The following is an 18,783-nucleotide window of genomic DNA, read 5'->3' on the forward strand; positions in this document are numbered from 1 at the left end:
ATGCTGTGAATGATGAGAAAACTGCAGATTTAATTTTAGACTGGTTCTCTCTCTTAGGGGGAAATCTTTTTATACTCATCTCTTAGGAGGCTTGTGCCCTTCTTTCTATTCTGTGTATATTTAAGCATTCCTCTCTTTTGTAATGGGCTCATAAGGAAATACTTGGAGTACATTAATATTACTTGCTTAACCTCATTAAAAATAAAAATGACAGTATTTTGTACTGATTTCTGTCTCAGATTCTCAAAAATGCTTTCTATATACCAATTTACAATTGCAATCCTTTCTTATCCCCCATGTGCAGATGGGAAATTGAGGCTCATAGAAGTTATGGGACTTGCTGAAGTTTGTACCAAAAAACCAATTGTGTGGATTGCACTTAAAACTTTTACACTTTGGAGTACAACTGCTGGGCAATATTTCCTGATATATTATGATGATAGAGACTGTTACATAGAATTTAGTAGGTAGTATCACTGAATGATAGCAAACACATTTTTTCCTTTTTTATTTCTTTGCCATATCTTACCATTTTTTGTTTCGGTGCTGTTTTTTTCTTTTAAGACAGAAAAAAATTAAATTCCATGAATAGCAAAATAACATAGGACTGTAAATGTATATTAATGGCTACACTCTCTCTCTGTACTATGGCAGCCCCTCCCATCTCCATGGACTCCGAATTTAGGTGATTAAATCACCAAGTGCACACTGCTCTGATGACATGAAAACAGCAATTATAAGCAACCCCCTGTGTAACATGGCTCCTTTTTAACTGAGCAGCTAATAACATTACATGGCAAAAATTATCAAAACCAGACAGGTGTAAGGAGATTTGTGCGCAATTTTCTCTGCCTATCTATGAAACTAGTACCCTTATGTTCAGCCCAGGGTTGTGAAAGAAAGACTGTTTCAATAGGCAACTCCCTCTAGTGTTTCAAGGCCTTTTGTCCCACTTCATGGCTTGTCATTTTGTTTTATGCCTCCCCTGCAGCAGTTTTGGATGTGTGCTTTCTTCTCCTTGCCAGTTGCCAACCATTTGCTGATTCTCATGATAAGAGTATTATATTTGCATAACATAACTCAGGAACAATGTGTATTTTGATGCTGACACTGACCAGAGCCCAAGCAGTGTTTTTTCACAAAGGACCTATTAACATCCCATAAGGCTCTGTGGTGCTGACAAGGAGGTGGCCTTCTCTGAACTCTTTTGGCAAGTCAAAGTCATACACTGAAATGTGAGGTTTGGAAATAATCCACTATTTATATAATGAAGAGTATTTAAGGGGAATTTGCTAAACTAGGTTTGTCAAACTGAAATGAAAACTCATAACAGCTTGATAAACTCACTGCTACTTCCTCTGGGTTTTTTGCCTTTTAAAGGTACTTGGGAGAAGGCACTGAGATGTTTAGTGCTTTCTCCTCAAACCTTGACTTTGGAAAAACTATGTCTGTTGTGACCTGTTGCTGAAATAGCTAGCTCAATGCAGCGTGCTAGCACAGCTCTTAATGGTGAACAGTTTATGTAGGCTGAATTGAGGTTTTTTTCCCAAAACTGCTGGTTAAAGGCAAGTGCAAAATATGTGACTGTTACTGTGGTGATTGTTTCAGTAAAATGTTTTATAATAGAGGCCTTTATTTTTCCAGCATCAGAAGTTGTAGTATCAATGCATTGTAATGATATAGGTATGCCATAGGGTATAGGCATGGCAAATTTTCTTCAGGTCTGGCTGCCCATCATCAAAATGGCATTAGTAATAGTTGTACCTCCCTTTCAAGTCAAGAGACTCTGGAGTCCTTGGACTGAAATGCACTGTTGCAGTGTTGCGCAAACATTACTTGAATATTCATAGTTTAGTGTGCAGTACCCAGTCTAAAGGTCACTCACTTGATCTCTTTTGGTTGCTTGAGTCGTCTAAGTGTGACCTATAAGTGGTCTGTAAGTTCTAGCTAAAAGCAGTGTCTTGTTTGTGTTGCACAGATGAATGTTAAATTGTCTCTTCTAATAATACTTGTGTTTTCCTCCAGTAATTGTATCTGTGGAACACTCTAACGGGGGCATTGGCTGTACTTTGATCTTTGCCAAAAACTGGGGGGAGGGTGAGGAAATCCCCTCAGTATAAATGTCATTGGAAACTGAATAAATAGTATAACCTGCATCTCCCTTATTCATCACATTTTACAAAACAGCCAGGAGATACAGTGATGATCTTCCCACTGGTAGGCATAGTAGATCAGCTGTCAAGTCATGCAATCTCAGCATATCTTTAGGTGTCTGGTAGGTGAATGAGCTGTGAATGCGTGTCTGTGTGTATGCTTTGTATATCGTGTGTCTTAGTTGATTAATGTGTGGGGCTTTTTTTTACTGTTGGTATGTGCAAGCATTAAGAATCAAGCTTGGAATAGATGCCTTAACAAGGTACTGAAATGTTCTTTTTTAGGGTTTTTTTGTTTTTCTTTTCTTGTACTTTGCTATGAGAGGAATGAATACTTCTAGAACCTTGTTTATTTACAAGTCATCATCTTCACTACCATGTTGTCAAATCCTCCTTTTTAACGCTGCTCTCTGCAGTCTGACCTGGGGCTTGACAGTGGAACAGTAAGTTCCGAGAAGAAAGCAAATGCCTTTTCTGTCTGGAGTAATTCTGCATTTTATTTTGTAGAGAACATTTTATTTTGTTTGCAGGAACTCAAGAAACTAATTAAGAGGTTAATAAAAAAAGGGGGAAAAAATCCCTTCTACATTTCCTATTATTGCATGTAAGGTAACTACTAAGAAATGATACTTGAAGTTGTATTTATTATTGTTAGCAGGGTATGATATTTCTTGGCAGAAATGATGGATGACAACTTAAATTTGTGTCCAGGGAATGAAGGTGAACTGTGACAGAGTTATTTATCTTGGGAATGGAGGTTAGGGTCAGGCGAGGCTGGGTGCCTGAAGGCACAAGACATTGACAAATTCATCCTGCAGGCCCCATATCTGAAGCCTTTTGTTTTGGATCCTGGCTACTCACTAAGTGACCCGCATCCTTCATCCTGCCAGCATGTGAAGGATGTGTTGCAGTGCCAGCACTCCCCTTGCCACTAATGCTTGTCATTCACTCTTCTGACAGGCCCAAACCAAAACTATTCCCACTCCTGAAAGGGAAGGTTAAAATATTTATTTCAGCTCATAATGGCCTCCCTGATTTAGTGGAGTATCATTTTTCCTGTTGCCTTTGTCGTTTGCAGGTCACTAGAAGGACTGAAAACATTCAGTTACTTGGAAGAACTGATCTTGGACAACAATCTACTCGGAAATGACCTTCTGTTGCCCAGGTTACCCCACCTCCATACCTTAACGCTGAACAAGAACCAAATATCCTTTCAAAGAAATACCTGAAAAATGTCAAATGAGTTTTATGTGTCAGCCAAATTAAAGTATGTGAAATATAGTTCATGTGCAGACAAAGCATTCTCTCGTTTGGCACCTGGAATACTTCATAGTAATTTATTACAGGTCATTCATAAATGAAATGCACCATTATATCTTCCTGTTGCTCCATTTTAGTGAGAGATCTAAGTTATGGCTCTGAAGAAATCTTTCTAATAGATAAAATAGAGAAAGAAAATAATGTCAGTGCTACCCGTGTGCAGCAGTTCTGTGTTTGCTTGGGGTTCTGTTGCAGGCTGACCTCTAGTGGAATAGAGCGTGCAGTGAAGCGCTATTAGGTTTTTAATACTTTAAATAGCTCTTAAAGCATTAAGGTAAAGTAAGATAAAATTAACTAAACCCACATAATAATTCTAATGATTTTCTCTATTTTCATGAAACTGGTAATATGCACAACTGGGTAGCTGCTGTGCAACTGCAGCTGTAAAAGCATGTCACTCTCTTCTTGGTATTCCAGTTGGTATTCTGCATAAATTCACATAAAATACTTTCCAAATCTTCTTAATACAGTAAAGTTTTTGATGTATGACTAAGTCCAGTTGTCACTTTTCCATACGCCTGAAGTTAGTGCCTTTTTTTGTTTATTAAGAATAAATATTTCAAGATTTGTCTAAATACTCTGCTCAATCAGAGCCCTTCGTCTGTAGGCTTATAGATAATGGTCTGTAAAAACTACTTATCTGCAAAGTCTATGGGCGTAGACTTGATTATTACATAATTTTCCTGTACTTTGACCCATCTGGAGATTGGAAGATGTGTAATATGTGATTTTACAAAAGTGAAGGGCAATCAAACTGTGGCCAAAAGGTCAACTGAGGCCTGCAGAGTCTTAGAGCACAGTCTGCTGAAGCCCTTGCCTTGTAATTGCAGCGTGAGGACAAGACTGCTCAACTGCAGGCTTTTATTACAGACAATGTAAACAGAGAGCAATTTACCTCCTACTAAAGCAAAATCCTCCTACTGAGGGGAATAAAAATAACTGCAGATTCTACGATTTCTGCACTTATTTTTGACTATAAATAAATAAAAATCAGCACAGTAACTTTTTTTTCTTGGAGCCGTGGAAATTTGCCAAGAGTGTGTCTTGAACAGTAACAGTCATTACTGTACTAGGTATTTGTCTAGATCTATGGTCAATGCAGGGTATTGTGGGTTGGATTTGAGTAACTGGTTTTATTGTTTTGTTATGTGCTGCCATGGTAAAATCTGAACCCATGAAGAATGTACAAGAGCATTTTTGGTGATGCCACTTGCAAACCATGAAAGTTTGGCCATAAGACCAAGAAGCGCATAAGTATATTTGTCCTTTGGGTGGGTGTCAGGGAGGAGTTTTGCACTTACCAAGAGGAGGGTAGAGGTATTGAATATTAACTCAGTGAACAGAATCAGAGGCAAAAAAATTATCCTGTCAGTAGTAATCTTTAAAGAGTTTTTGCTGGTCTCACAGACAGACTAAAATAGTATTGTCAAGTGAATAAGCTTTCAAAGTCAATGATAACATGATAAGAAGGATTTGATCTATCCTGGGATTTTTTAAAATTTAATCTAAAAACCATGAAGTTAGAGCTTTGAGAGTATTGAGCTACTCAGGTTATAGAAAGAATGTATGCATTTTGTAGTGTGCTACAAATAATTTAGTAGAGGAGTTGCAGAAATACTTGTAAAACACCTAATGTATACAAACTGCCCAGAGAAGAAAAATTAGCTGCTGTCCATCATTAACATCCTGAGCCCTAGGGAGCAACGATCTCTTGTAGGGAGGGTACATCAGTCTGCAGAAGCATGGAGACCTTCCAGATTCCTCTCCTCAATGTTAATGCTGTATTTGAAAAAGGTCTTATTTGAACTTGCATCACTTCTATAATGAATTATTTCTCTATAGAATTCTTTGAAAAATGTTAAGGAAAAAAAATGTACATTTAATAGAATAATGAAACACATTACAGGAAAGATTGTTCATTATATGACAGTAGCACTATAGAAAGGACACAAGTGAGCAAAGAATACTGATCTGAAATAAAACTTCAGTAGGTGGAATATTGCCATGTATACATAAATATATACAGCGAGAGAGAGAGATGAAAATAAACAAAAAGCCAAACTGACCCCTTTGAAAATTGGAATAACATGTAAACTTTAAAACACATATGAGAGCTTTCCTGAGTATCTCTTAATATAACTGTACTCTTCTCTCCTTTTGTTCTGGCTTCATTTTGATCCATATCCTGTTTCAATAGTTCTGATAAGAGCTTTCTACTCCTTTTGCATGGTTCACTTACTGTGTGGCATTGTATGTGTAAAGAACATTTGGGCCCTCCTAACATAATGTCTGGATACTGTACAAATGTGAAAGCTTATCTCTAAATCAGGCAAAGACTTAGAAGAACCACCTGATATTTTTTTCTTCTGGTTGCAGATTTCAGTTGCAGTCAGCCACTACCAGTTTTTCTGCTTAAAGTGGAAGAAGCAAATTAAAATATTTCAATCAAAAAAATGGGTTACTGCTCAACTTTTCTGTAATGTATAATGTGTTTAAAATCTTTTAAAGTGCAGTCTATATAACTGAAACGCCTAAAGAATAGTCATCAACATTGTGCAGTGTTGGATTATGTATCTAACATGCTTTCTTTTCATGTGTTTAGTATGGTTATTTTTTAAAAAGTTGGATTTACTTTGGGAAACACATCATCTTAGTTTCTTTCCCACACATAGTGGACAGCAGAAAGCAGCACAGATCAGGATGGATGGGTGGTAGATGGGAAGTTGCTTTTGGAGGAGGACTTAGGACTGCAGTCACCTATGTTTGTAATGCCTCATTTCTCCTTTTAAGTATGTTCACTACATACTAAGAAACAGGCAGGAAATTTCTGAATAGATTTGTTTCTCTGTGGGTGTTACGGCAGTGTGAGGTTTCATGGCTTTTTACTGTGCTGATCTTGACCAGTATGGAACAATATACTATAGACATTTCAGTTTCCTTTACGTTTCAGTCTTTACAGTACTTGTCAAAACTACTCAAATGGGCAGTTTCAAAATTTGGCAAACTCTCAAAAGAGAGTTTGTCATCTATGTGTTATATATACACACACACCCCTGTATGCTGAAAATTAGAAGGTGTTCAGTGCCTCACTTCTAAACAGACAAGTCTGATAATTAACCAGACCTGTGATTCTTTGTAGTAAAAGCCCTATTTCTTAGTCCAGTAAACTGGTCATACATTTAACATACATTCATATACTTCTGAAGAACTGGTACTAAAATTTCTTGAGAAAAAGGTGTTGAATGTAGATGTAGAATGCAGAGAGGAGGGCCATGAGGATGGTGAAGAGCCTTGAGGGGAAGCCAAATGAGGAGCGGCTGAGGTCACTTGGTCTGTTCAGCCTGGAGGAGACTGAGGGGAGACCCCATTGCAGTTACAGCTTCCTCATGAGGGGAAGAGGAGGGACAGGCACTGATCTCTGCTGACAGGACCCAAGGAAATGGCCTGAAGCTGAGCCAGGGAGGTTTATGTTGGATACCAGGAAAGGTTCTTCACCCAGAGGGTGGTTGGGCACTGGAACAGCTCCCCAGGGAAGTGGTCACAGCACCAGCCTGGCAGAGTTCAAGCAGTGTTTGGACAATGCTCTCAGGCACAGGGTGTGACTCTTGGGGATGTCCTGTGAAAGGCCGGGAGTTCAACTTGGTCATCTTGATGGGTCCCTTCCAGCTCAGCATATTCTGTGATTTTATGGTTGAATCTAGGTCTAGGTTTTGAATGGTTTAGGGGAAAACCAAAATATTTCATACCAGAGAGTGGGAAATCTAGAACTGGGCAGAATACCCATAATGGTATATGCATTTCTTATGGCAAGAGGAATTAGTAGTGTGATTCAGATCTAGGTGTTACATGTTCTTGAGTCTTTGAAAACAGCATGTATTGAATACCTCAGCTGAAGACTATACCAGTAAGTACTTCTGGTATAATTTGTCTTCACACAGGTCTCATAATGATCTCTAACAGTTACATATTTGCTTAACCCCCAAACTATAGACTAATTTTGTTTTGCCTCTGTGCTTGTTCCTATGTTGTCCTTAAGTGCCTGAAGACACAGAAGTCCCAGTCTGACCAGAATCTCATTAAGTGCTGAGGACTTGATGTTTAGATTGAGTGAATACATTAAAGACATAAATTGTCTCCTATTATGCATGGTTCCCCATTCCCTCTAAACAGACAACTGAACTGAAGTGGTACAGAACTCCTCCTGCACAGGCTTCTGACTTCTCCACACCACAGCTGTGGATTTAGAGAAATCTGCGTGGCTTGTTAGAGAACTGCTGTACCTAATGAGCCAAAAATCTTCTGAAAATCTAGAATAAGGTGTACCTGAAGTAAAAATTAAGTCATGTGAATGGCTAATACCAAACATCTGTGGAAGAGAGGAGTAGTCTACAGTCCAGGTGATTCCTTATGCTGTTCTATAGCAGTGCTTTTAGCAGTTCAACTGCAGATATCAGAACTTTTTAAAAAATTGTGAGCTGCTACTTTACTCTTGTCTTTGTGATGTTTGTGGTACCTTGTTACTTAATAACATTGAAACGCGGTCTTCAAATCTGCAGCCTTGGAACATGGGGAGTCTAAAATGCCTCTAAAAGCACTGGCAACTCCAGGTTCATAGAGAAAACGAATGCTGCTCCAGTAGGCAGAATGGGATTCTTTTCCCATGTACTCAGTATGCAGGAAGCTCTCCATGAAATATATGGATTTAGTTAATTACCATCCACACTGCACCTTTTCTTTCTTGGGCAAAGTGGTTTCAAAGTCAGTGAACAAGGCCTTATCTCAAGGTCCTGTCTCTCTACCAGATAGAGTTCAAACTAGAATGTGGCATACAAATGACTATGTGTGACAACCTATTGCACACAGAGAAGAGGGAGATGTATACTTGCATATTGCAAGCTATTTCTGTGGTTATCCAACCTTGAAGACCTAGCACATTCTAATGCAAAAGCGTTCAGGTGGCAAAGATCTTTTCATACTGCATTCAGAGGAGAATTGGTAACTTCTGATTCAAGGCTATTTGTGTGTGGAACAGCTTGTGATTGCTACATCATGTTTGTGATAAATTTAATTGAAGGAAATGTTTCAGCTGGGAATAAATATAGGTATCTTGCTCATTTATGAGTCTGGTAGAAGTTGGTTTTTATTCAGCTGTTTTAATGTTAAGTTGATTGCAGCAATTGCATATCAGATGATTAGTTGGCAGAAAACTTTTGAATGAGAGTTTTGGGTTTTTCTATATGATGATCTGGAATTCTGCATGATATTCCTGATGTTCTCATGTACATATTTCAGAAATATTTTGAATGCGTGCTGATTGCTCTTTACTGTGTCTCTTTGCTTCCAAGAACTTCCAAAAGCTGTAGTCAATGAAGTTCATTAGCACGGGAAGTTCTCCTGTAACTCTTTTGGGGAAATGGAATGACTTTTTGAAAGATAGTGGTGGAGCAACTTGGAAAGCACTGAGAGAGAGAACAAGTGTGGTTACTTTTCTGTATTCAAGTGTGTGACTAGTAAAGAGAATTGCTAGCAGACAAAAAGTTTACAGAAAGAAATCCCAGATTCTCTTGCATGCATCAGACTATATGTTAAAAGTAATTGTATGGTGAGATAGGAAATATTTAAGTATTTTTAGACAGAATAAATTGATTTAGTAACTGTTAGCCTAGATTGTGTTTCTGCATAGGTTTGACCTGCAGTTTTTTCTGAGGACAACCATGAATATGGTTATACCAAGAATGCTGGTAAGGAAGGAAGAAATGCTATGGTGTTTGGGGATGGCCAGCATTAGTGCTCAGTACTGAAAGCAGCTGACCGTGATATTACTCTCTATAAAGGATTCATGCAGTGTCTGTGCCCTGGAAATATGCAGAAAAGACACAGCTAAAGAGACTCTTGGGAATACAGAAGTCTGGAATAGAGGAACTCATGAGACATCATGCAGTAGTTTCTGTGTGAATCCACTTAACCTCTTAGAAGTATAACAGAATAGTTCTTTACTATACTGGCTGTCAGCATCAAAAAAAAAAACCAAACCAAAAAAACCACAGCATCAAAATGACTGTCCCTGCTTGTGAGGCTCTCCTAAAATCAGTCAAAGTGAAGTGGCACTATCCACTCAGAGTTTACAACTTTGTCCTTGTGCAAATGGAATATTCCCTGGGAACTAGTCTTTGAATGGTTTGAAAGGGGATATAGTCCTGACCAGCCACTAGAATTTTAGTCCAGGCTACAGGATTTTCTACAAAATAAACAACCAAAAATGTTACAAGCTTGCACAGACAGTTAATTCTTAGCCAGAGAAAGGAGATAGATCCTTTGCTTTGGGCTTTGGCTTGTGCTCTCTGCCTTCTAGGGAACCGCAAAAAGAGTGGTATTGAGTATGAGAGAGAGAGTGAGAACAGACAAGTCAGAACATGCCTGTAGGATTTGTAGGATATTTTTGATTCCATGAAATGTGCAAAAAAATTATATTGCTCTGCAGCTAAACTGGACCCATCACAGTACTGAAATTTTCCAAATAAATCTATTGCTACTGTCTCTTTGTTCCTGGCAGCATTTGTCTTCCTCAACAGAAAATACGGTGACGAAGTTGTGTCTGCTTGTGAACAGTCTAAATATGCCTGTGTGGTATCCACCTTGTAACACTCTGAAGGGGCTTTAAGAAGTTCATCTCTGAGAGATACCCAGTTCTTTTGTTCCCCTAGTTTAAAACTAGAAATAGTGCAAGAAGTAAGTATAATCCTTTGATGAGGATGAAATTTTTAAAGTCTGTCCAGCATATTTCTGTTAATTGTTCATGAAGACCAGTTTACATTTTTGGAGGGACCCATTGTTGTATCATCCCTGAGAATATTATAGCTTATGAGCTGCAGAGCTGATGATTTAAAAATTTTAATTGTTACAGTTTTTCGTTTTGGTCAATGTCTGTTAGAAGGAGAGGCATTAGTAGATTGGTAATGACAGCACTTGACTTTGGAGATGGATTGCTACACTAAGGCTTTTTAATTATCACAACAGCAATACTTTAAACCATTTTTCAAATAGTAGACTATAGTGTAAGTGTTGGCATCCCTGTTACACCTTCACCTTGTGATCAGTGACACTGACTTTAGAAAGATCAGTCCAGGGCTATTTTTACAGAGCTCTAAATAAATAAATAAATTTTTACTAGCGCTGTCCATGGATTTAATTGTGGGTTTTCTTTTTTGAAAAGAATGGAGCTGAAATTGGTCTTAGAAGTGGCACAGCAGGATTTTGCAGCTCTTTGGTTCTGATTGCACCAATATGGCACTCCTTAGACTGCAACAATAAACCATAAAAAGGAAGCTGGCAATAAAATTTCAGACTTGCTTTGATTTTCTCTCTCCATATTTTCCTAGCATTGTTTTAGAAAGACTTAATGCTTTTGGTGGCATCATATAGTTCCAGTATTGCGATTTAAATAAGTATTTGACATGCTAATTAACTAAACAGTACACTAGAAGTGCACCATGACATATGAGTCATCTCTGAGAAATACTTAATTTTAACAGGATATCATTTATTCTTTTTCCTACATGCTTTGTAAAAAATAACTGTGGTGTTAGGTGAATGGGCCTTCTTGGAAAATCAATCTATACCTTGCATTTTTTTTTTTTTAATAGGGATAAGAAAAGGGACTTAAAGTCCTAAAGAACAGAAAAATTATTTTATTTATGACACAACTATGGATTCTCTTGCGTGAGATACTTTTTAGGGGGTGTTTTTGCATCTAAAAATCTATGCTCAGGATTTAGATACAAGGTATTAGATTCTAGACATTAACTTCCAAATTTGGGAGGTTTAGATATATTAAATGCAGATTATCAACTTCTGTTATTTACCTAAAACTCTTGGTGAATATGGTGTCTCTCCCTTTTGCTTTCCATAGGATTTTGAGGCGTAGTCTTACACTTTCTGCATATCTAAGCTGACACGGCTCTTCATTACATTTCTAAATACATTTTGATATCTGCCTTGAAGGCTGCACGTTCAGATGGGAGTTAGAATACATGTCATGCTCCACATTCATCAAACTTTTGGGGAGAACAGCTTTTACACAGGAAATAGCTCTGCTGAATTGAGAAGCAAAAGTCCTGCATGTTTACTTCATAAAAATTTTGAATGACTTGTTATTTTTTTGTTGTTGGGGTGTTTTTTTTAATGGTTTTTTGTTGTTGTTGTTTTTTTTTCCCTTTTGATAGGAAATGACCAGATACAATCAAAGCCTTGCAATAGCTAACCTCCTGTGTGTGATTGCTGTTATGGCAATAACTGTCTTTTGTAATAATAAACTATTTCTCTCAGGGAGCCTTTTTGGGATTTAAGCAATCCTGCGAGAAATTAAGTGTTTCTCCTGGCTGAGGGAGGGTGCCAGGCTCAACTACTTCTCTAATAGTCTTTGGAAACTTTTAAAAAGCCTTTTCCACACTTGAACATGTGTGGAAAAACAGTTTGTGAGTTTCCCTTCACAGTCACATACTTCCTGAAAGAGCCATGAAAAAGTTTATGTGTGAGCTTAAGGTCCAGGTATGAAAATTAGCACCAAGTTTTGATTGGTAATTCATCCTAGTTAACAAATCATATGTCTCTACAAAAAGATAATTTTTCTTAGGGTTTTTTAGATTAATTACTGGATATAGCATTCCATAATGTGGCTTTGCCACATTAAAAGTTAGCATTCCTGCCTTTTCAATTAATTCACAGAATTAATTTCAAACCTTCATTTTCCCCACTCATGCGAATATTTAAGTATGACTCCTTAGATCTTATGGGACAGAACACTAACTATGAGTGTAGATACATTGGTTTTAGTAGAATTAGTAATTGTTGGCATGATCTTCTTGTGTGTTTGGAAATAAACTAAAATGTTAGGCTTACAAAAGGAAGACCACATTTTTAACAATAAAGCTGTTTTCTCCATTCTGTATTGCTTCTGTTGCCCTTAAGATATTGGGGTGAAGAAATAAAGTAAATTCCATCAGCTAAAAATAACAAAGATAACAGAAACACATAAATCAAGTATAAATAATAGCAACAAAAGTAAACTGAGGATTTAAAACAATGGTTTGTCTCTAACAGCAGGAGAGAATAAAAACAGAGCAATGAAACGTCCTTTAATGGTTTTGAATAATTATTACTCTTGTCTAAGTCAGTCAATTTTTAAATATTGGAAACTTTCCACATGCACATGCATGACATATTTTTTGAGAATCACACCTATATCTTTGTATGTAAATTGAAGCAAATAAGAATGTATAGTTTAAGTTTTAGAGACTGTCACACTAGGCTGTAAAAAAATAATTATTTGATCAATTAACAGATTGAGGTGCAAATGGTTGAATACTGGTGTTAGGCTTAATCCTAAGATGTGATTTCCAGTATTGCAGTGGTTAAAGACAGTTTAACCTTTGTTTGCTTGTTTGTTTTATTGAGGTTTACAGTAAAGAAGGTGTGTCCTTCTTATTCATGTTCTGAGAAATATAGTTTAAAAACCTCATGAACATCAAAATATAAGGCTCTTTTAATGAAAAATTTTATGCTTTACAAGACTTCAAAGCTTCATATATAAAGTATTTGTAACACTGAAATCTTTAAGTTGCACTTATTAAAGCATTAATTGGCGTATACTAATTGAGTAGTTACAAATGTGTTGCTGTGACACTCAGAGCGTTTGTATGCTGGGTGGGTGTGAACCTGGGTTGTTGTGGTTTGACTTTTTTCTTTTGCCTTTTTTTTTTTTTTTAACTCGTTTTCCAGTGGACTGAATATATTAGTGATGAATGTGCTGTGAAACTAACTGTTTATTTCCATGCTGGAAAAGTTTCATGGCTCCAGCAATTGCTAGCCATTTTACCACACAGCATCCATCATTTTGTCAAAGTTTTAATGTTTTGTACTGAACCACCTAGGAAAGAAAGGAGGAGAAAAGAATGACAAAACAGCCCAATTCTTTTATTCAATGCCAAAAAACTGACTGAAGTTTATCCCTGTTTGCCCTTGGAACAATTAATGTGACATTTTCCTGAATGCCATACTAAATTTGATTGTCAGTTATTGAAATGTATGTTTATATCAGCAGTGATGCAACGCTAAATGCTTTTTTCATTAATGTCATTGAATCCTTAACCCACTACCTTTGACACATAACAGAATTAGACAGCCTTTTGGACCATTTGGCTGAAGTTGTGCCCTCACTACAGTATCTCAGTTTGCTTGGAAACGTTGCTTGCCCAAATGAACTGGTCTGCAAAGAAAAGGATGAAGATGACTACCAGAGATACAGGTTAGTGTTTTCACTTGTAGATGGGATAAGGCATGAAATTTTTGTTCTACTACTGGAAAAATACTAAACTAAAATCAACCCCATCAAACACCTACTCTATTCTGAAAGCATTGTAACATTCTGCCATGAAACACCTGGCAATTTGAGTAGCCCCATTTTGGTGAGATCATGCTCAGGAACCCTATTTCAAGAAATACTTCAGTGCTGTCCAGCACATGTCTGAGTTGAGCAGGTGTGCACAGGATTTCCTGAATGTGAGTATTAGTATACCCCTACTCAAGGAATTTCCTTCTTTAAGGCCAAGATAAGGCAAGATTTGCATACACTAAGGTGACAGGTAATAAGAAAAAAGAAAAAAAAAAGAAATCACTCTACTGAGATAGCCAGTTGCCTTGTCTTCTGCTCATGTTTGATATGCTGCTAAGTTGCTTCTACTGTAGTTATCAAGGCACTATTAACACAGAAGAGATGACTCCTCCTATACTGTGCTGCTTTACTCAGGGCAGTTAGATTCTAATAAAAATACCCCGAACTATCTTTATGATGTAATTTTAATGAGCTAGGTTACACAAAAGGTCATCTGAAATTTATTATGGAGGCTTGATAGAATACTGTAAGTCCAACTGAAATGTTGCTAAAAGTTGCAATGATTATTTTAAAAAATAGAAATACTTGTGACTGATGATGGTTGTGAGCATAGATCCAAAATTTTTGGAATGTCTGCTAAGTGACATAATTTTCAGAGCTGTAATCTCTGGACAAGTAAGACATTGACTATGAGGAAAAAAAAGACATTAGATGAATTTTCCTTGCTGCCATGTGATGCATTATTTCAGTCCTTGTGTGCTGGCACTTTTCACATTGGCTGCAAATGGCATTCAGAGGCAAGTCGGAGCCAAGCAGCTCTGGTCACCTTGCCTTGCAGAGCCTGAGCTTGGTTTTTATTAGCATCACCCACAGCATGTGGAGTTATATAACAAACTGATGTTATCTTCAGGTAATCCAAACTGTGCTGTAGGAGTTAGCATAAAACAATACAAAGTTGAGAAGACTAAAAGGAGGTTTATGGGGAAGTGGCTTGAATTTGATGCACTCAGAATTGCTGTAGGTTAAACAGCTGTCCCAGATGTGCATATATACTTTTTAGTTTGTTTCAGATTTTTGAGAAGGATTTCTGTGTTGTCAGACATTCACCTTTTAATGATTCCACATTTGAATCCAGCTTAGCTTGTAGCATTTTGGTTTTCATGGAGTAGAGCAGCCTAAGTTTAATAAAATATTTTCCTATTGCTTTCACACTTTACTGGAAGCTATGCCTTCTATCCAGCTTACAAGACTATAATAGTGCTGTCTGTATGTAAATTTATGTGACATGTGCTCTAGAAAATTGCTTAAAAAATGAATGATATTTCTACAGTTTACTGTTTTTCACTTTAAGTATGTTTTCTGACAATATGTCTCCTATTAATCATTTAAGCAAAAGTGGTATGTTAAAGGAGCCATTCAGAGGCAAGAACCCATGGTTCATTTAGTGCTCTCTGAAAAAATTCCTTATTGATTGACATCCTCTGTGGTTATGTGATGTAATATTTATAATATGTCACAGAGCCATACATCAAAACAAGCATGTCCCTTGTTTCATTTCAATGCAAAAATGTTGATTTCAGAGAGGTCAAGGTAGTTTTAGGTCACATAGTGGCAAACCACTATGTCAAAGTGTGAAGGGATCCTATTTATATATCTGCTGGAAACTGCAGCATTGCTTCCATTTTCTTTCCTCTCAATTTTTCAAAACCCTGGGTGTTTTTTTCCATATAAACTAGGTTAATTGAAGCACTTTTAAGAAAGAAGAATGGGCTTCTAATTAGTTGAATGATTTATGGTTCTGCTGCTATAATGAAAGCTTCCTGATCCTTTTCCGTTATTATTTGTTGCATTGTATGAAATGTATTTGCTAGACAGCATTAGATTCAAACCCAGAACCATGGATCAATCAATCGAGCTATCTGCCTATCTTTAGGGGAACATATATCGCTACATGATGGAACTGATTAAAATTACTCTTCTAATTGTACTCTGAGTAGCTAATTCAGAGTTTTGAATAACATTTTGGAGCATCTTGAACACAACTTTTGTCTTCCCGTTTCAGCATTTTTTAATGGTTTGAAATAACTTTTTTTCCTAAGGTTTTTTTTTTGAGAAATTTATCAGAAAGTGTCAAACGATTACATTTATGTGAACTTGAATTATGTAAAAACTTGAATTATGTAAACATTGTGCTTCACCATAACTTCAGCTGACTTTGTTTTGTTCTGAGTGGGAACTTCTTTTTGTAAATTTTTGCAGTAACCATTGGAACCACAGCTTCATTTTTCATTGGCCTTTAATTTCAGTCCTACTGAGTTCAATTAGAGTTCAGGCTATTTAATTCCTCAACCAGAAAGAGAAGGGTGCTAGAAATCATAGCTGTACTTAATCTTCTCATTCCAACAAACAGAAAAGAGCGGTAAACCCCCCAAAATCTTAATGTTAAAAAATGTGGAAAATAATTTTTTAAAAAATTCAAGGTCTAGTGATTCACAGTGATCTTAGAGGTTAAAAGTAATATTACATATTTTAAAAATAATTAGATTTTATAAAAAATAATTGGAAAATATAGAAAGCCATGCTTTTGTCAAGAAATGATGATCTGGTTCTTCAGGTGATCTATTGGTATACCATTTCTATAATTTCATTACTAGAGGTCTTTCCTACTCTTTCAGTAAAATAACATTTTATACTGAAACATTGCTGTGATTTTTTTCTCAAAGTAGTTAATTTTTTGTCTAAAAACCATAGTAACATTTGAATGGGATTTTTTTTAGGGAAGAAGAAAAGCTTTTTTTTGCCATCCCTGCTGTTCCTTCTTACATTTCAAATGTGTAGGAGAACAAATTGACGAAAAAATTTCTGTGTTATTGGAATTTTTGCTTGGACAGAAAAAGAAAATGGGAAGTTCCCTTCTGTGATATTTTTATAAACAAACTTGTTTGGTGATTTTAAAAACATGGTTTTTTTCCATCATTGTAAAATGGCTTTTAGTTTCTTACTATTAAAAAAAATTATTTTTAAGTTCTTTTTATCTTATTTTTTAAGCTTTCTGTATTTGGGTGTTAATATTTTGTAAAGTGATGAGGGCAAGCAGAATATCTAATATGTAATGGTGATAGGAAAATTTAAAAGCTTTTGGCTCCACTAGGAAGCAAGAAACGCAGAAAAATAGCTTGCAAAACAGTGTCCTCTAAAATAACCCAGTCTACAATCTCTGCTTTGAAGATTGCGTGAAAACAAAGGTCACGACCCAGAGATCAAAGTAACAGAAGTCAACACAGTAATTGCTGGTTGCTTCTGTTGTACTCACAGTTGGTCAGTCCTGTGGGTGTATTGTTTGCAGTGAAAACTTCAAACATGGTGTTACTGAACTGTGAAAAATCATCTGGGTCACAATGTATTACAAAGCATTTGTGAATGCTGCAGGTGACCTCACCTATTTTCATTAAAGCGATACATTGTGAAGAATTCATGCCATGTGTGAAGTTTTCTGTGCTTGTGCATTCTTCGTTGCTCCTTATTGACATTTCCTGGAATGATGCATTCATTAAATGCTGTTGACATGGAAACAAGGGCAAGTGGAAACAAATGCCTGAGTTTATTTTAATTTAGCTTAAAAGTACATGTACTAGATATGCTATCTTTTGCTGGGGGAGCAAATGATGATAACCTTATGAAGGCCTCTTAAGATATAACAGCAAGAAAGGAAGTGCATGCATTTGGTATGGATTAACTTTTCAAGCTAAATCAGCTATTCCCATCCCACAGTTCTGATTGTGAGAAATGATGGGTCTTAGAGCATTTTTAGTGTTCTTGCAGTTTTCTTTTGTTTTATTGTAGTTTTGTTTTATTTATTTATTTTTAAATTGCTACAGAATTTGCTTATTTATTTTAATAGTCTTGTTATTGAATTGGAATGATAATATAAATATATATATTCAAGAAGCAGTAGGAGACTAGAAGTTCTCACTCAATAATGAAAATAATGCTAATATACATGAGTACCAATGAACTTGCTGTTGAGGCTCTCTTTTAGCCAGAGGGATTGAAGTCTGTGGTACTTCTGTATATGTTCTTTTAGTACTTAATTAGATGATTAAGGTATTCCCTTACATATGTATAATCTACGAATCTGTGCTACTTCAGTATTTGAGTGAAGCCTTGTCATTTCACTAATACCTGGAAGGAAAAGCCTGTACTTGAAAGACATCAAAGGCCATGCAAGGTCCATCTGAGACTAGCTACTGTAAGGGTTCATGAGCAAGAACAATTGCGATGTTTTTGTTCACCCAAATAAATTGGAGTTTCAATAAATTGAAATTTGTCTGGACTAACACAGTAACTCAAGGCAGAACTATAATTATTGTTACACATATAGAGAAAGATTTTTTTAATTCATAGGGTTGTTTGCTATATTGAAGAAGAGCAGAGGGTGTTAAAATATTAGGAGGTGGTGTGGATTTCTGTGTGACTTGCAAGCCCCTCAAAATTACGGGGTCATCACCAGCCAGTACCAAGGCAGCTCAGAGTCTTACGTGGTTTTCTAACATACTTCATGCCAACATCCTGCCGTCTCTTCTGGAAGATGCTGGTTCAAGTTTATGACCTGTCTTCCTGATCTGTGTATTTAACAAATGTTTTTGTTGCAGAGGAAATTCTGTAGCCAGCTATATGCTGTTTGATGGGGGGAGAAGGGTAAATTTTTTAGGGGTGCAGAAGAAACAATCATAGAAGGTAATCTAGTTCACTGTCATAAACATGTTTGTTCAATTCTTCTGATTTTTTTTTTTTCTTTCCCCATTTAAATGCTGATGTAACTTAGCCAGCTTCAGGTTATTTATTTTTTCTAGTTTACAGTAATGTAACTGGAAGCATAATCAGCCCTTCAAAGTTTGAAATAGGCATGTTATTTTTATG

General features: G+C 36.5%; 1 protein-coding gene across 6 annotated transcripts in view; it reads left to right on the forward strand.

The window, feature by feature from the left end:
* LRMDA (leucine rich melanocyte differentiation associated) overlaps nt 1-18,783 on the forward strand; it is a 659,079-nt gene that overhangs the window by 385,491 nt on the left and 254,805 nt on the right. For all 6 annotated transcript variants that reach the window (XM_039554354.1, XM_039554353.1, XM_039554352.1 and 3 more), the window contains exons 3-4: nt 3,232-3,358; nt 13,637-13,776. In XM_039554354.1, coding sequence (XP_039410288.1) covers nt 3,232-3,358; nt 13,637-13,776 — 267 coding nt within the window. The remainder of the gene's footprint in view (nt 1-3,231; nt 3,359-13,636; nt 13,777-18,783) is intronic.

This window comes from Corvus cornix, chromosome 6 (assembly GCF_000738735.6).
Source record: "Corvus cornix cornix isolate S_Up_H32 chromosome 6, ASM73873v5, whole genome shotgun sequence".
NCBI lineage: Eukaryota > Metazoa > Chordata > Aves > Passeriformes > Corvidae > Corvus > Corvus cornix.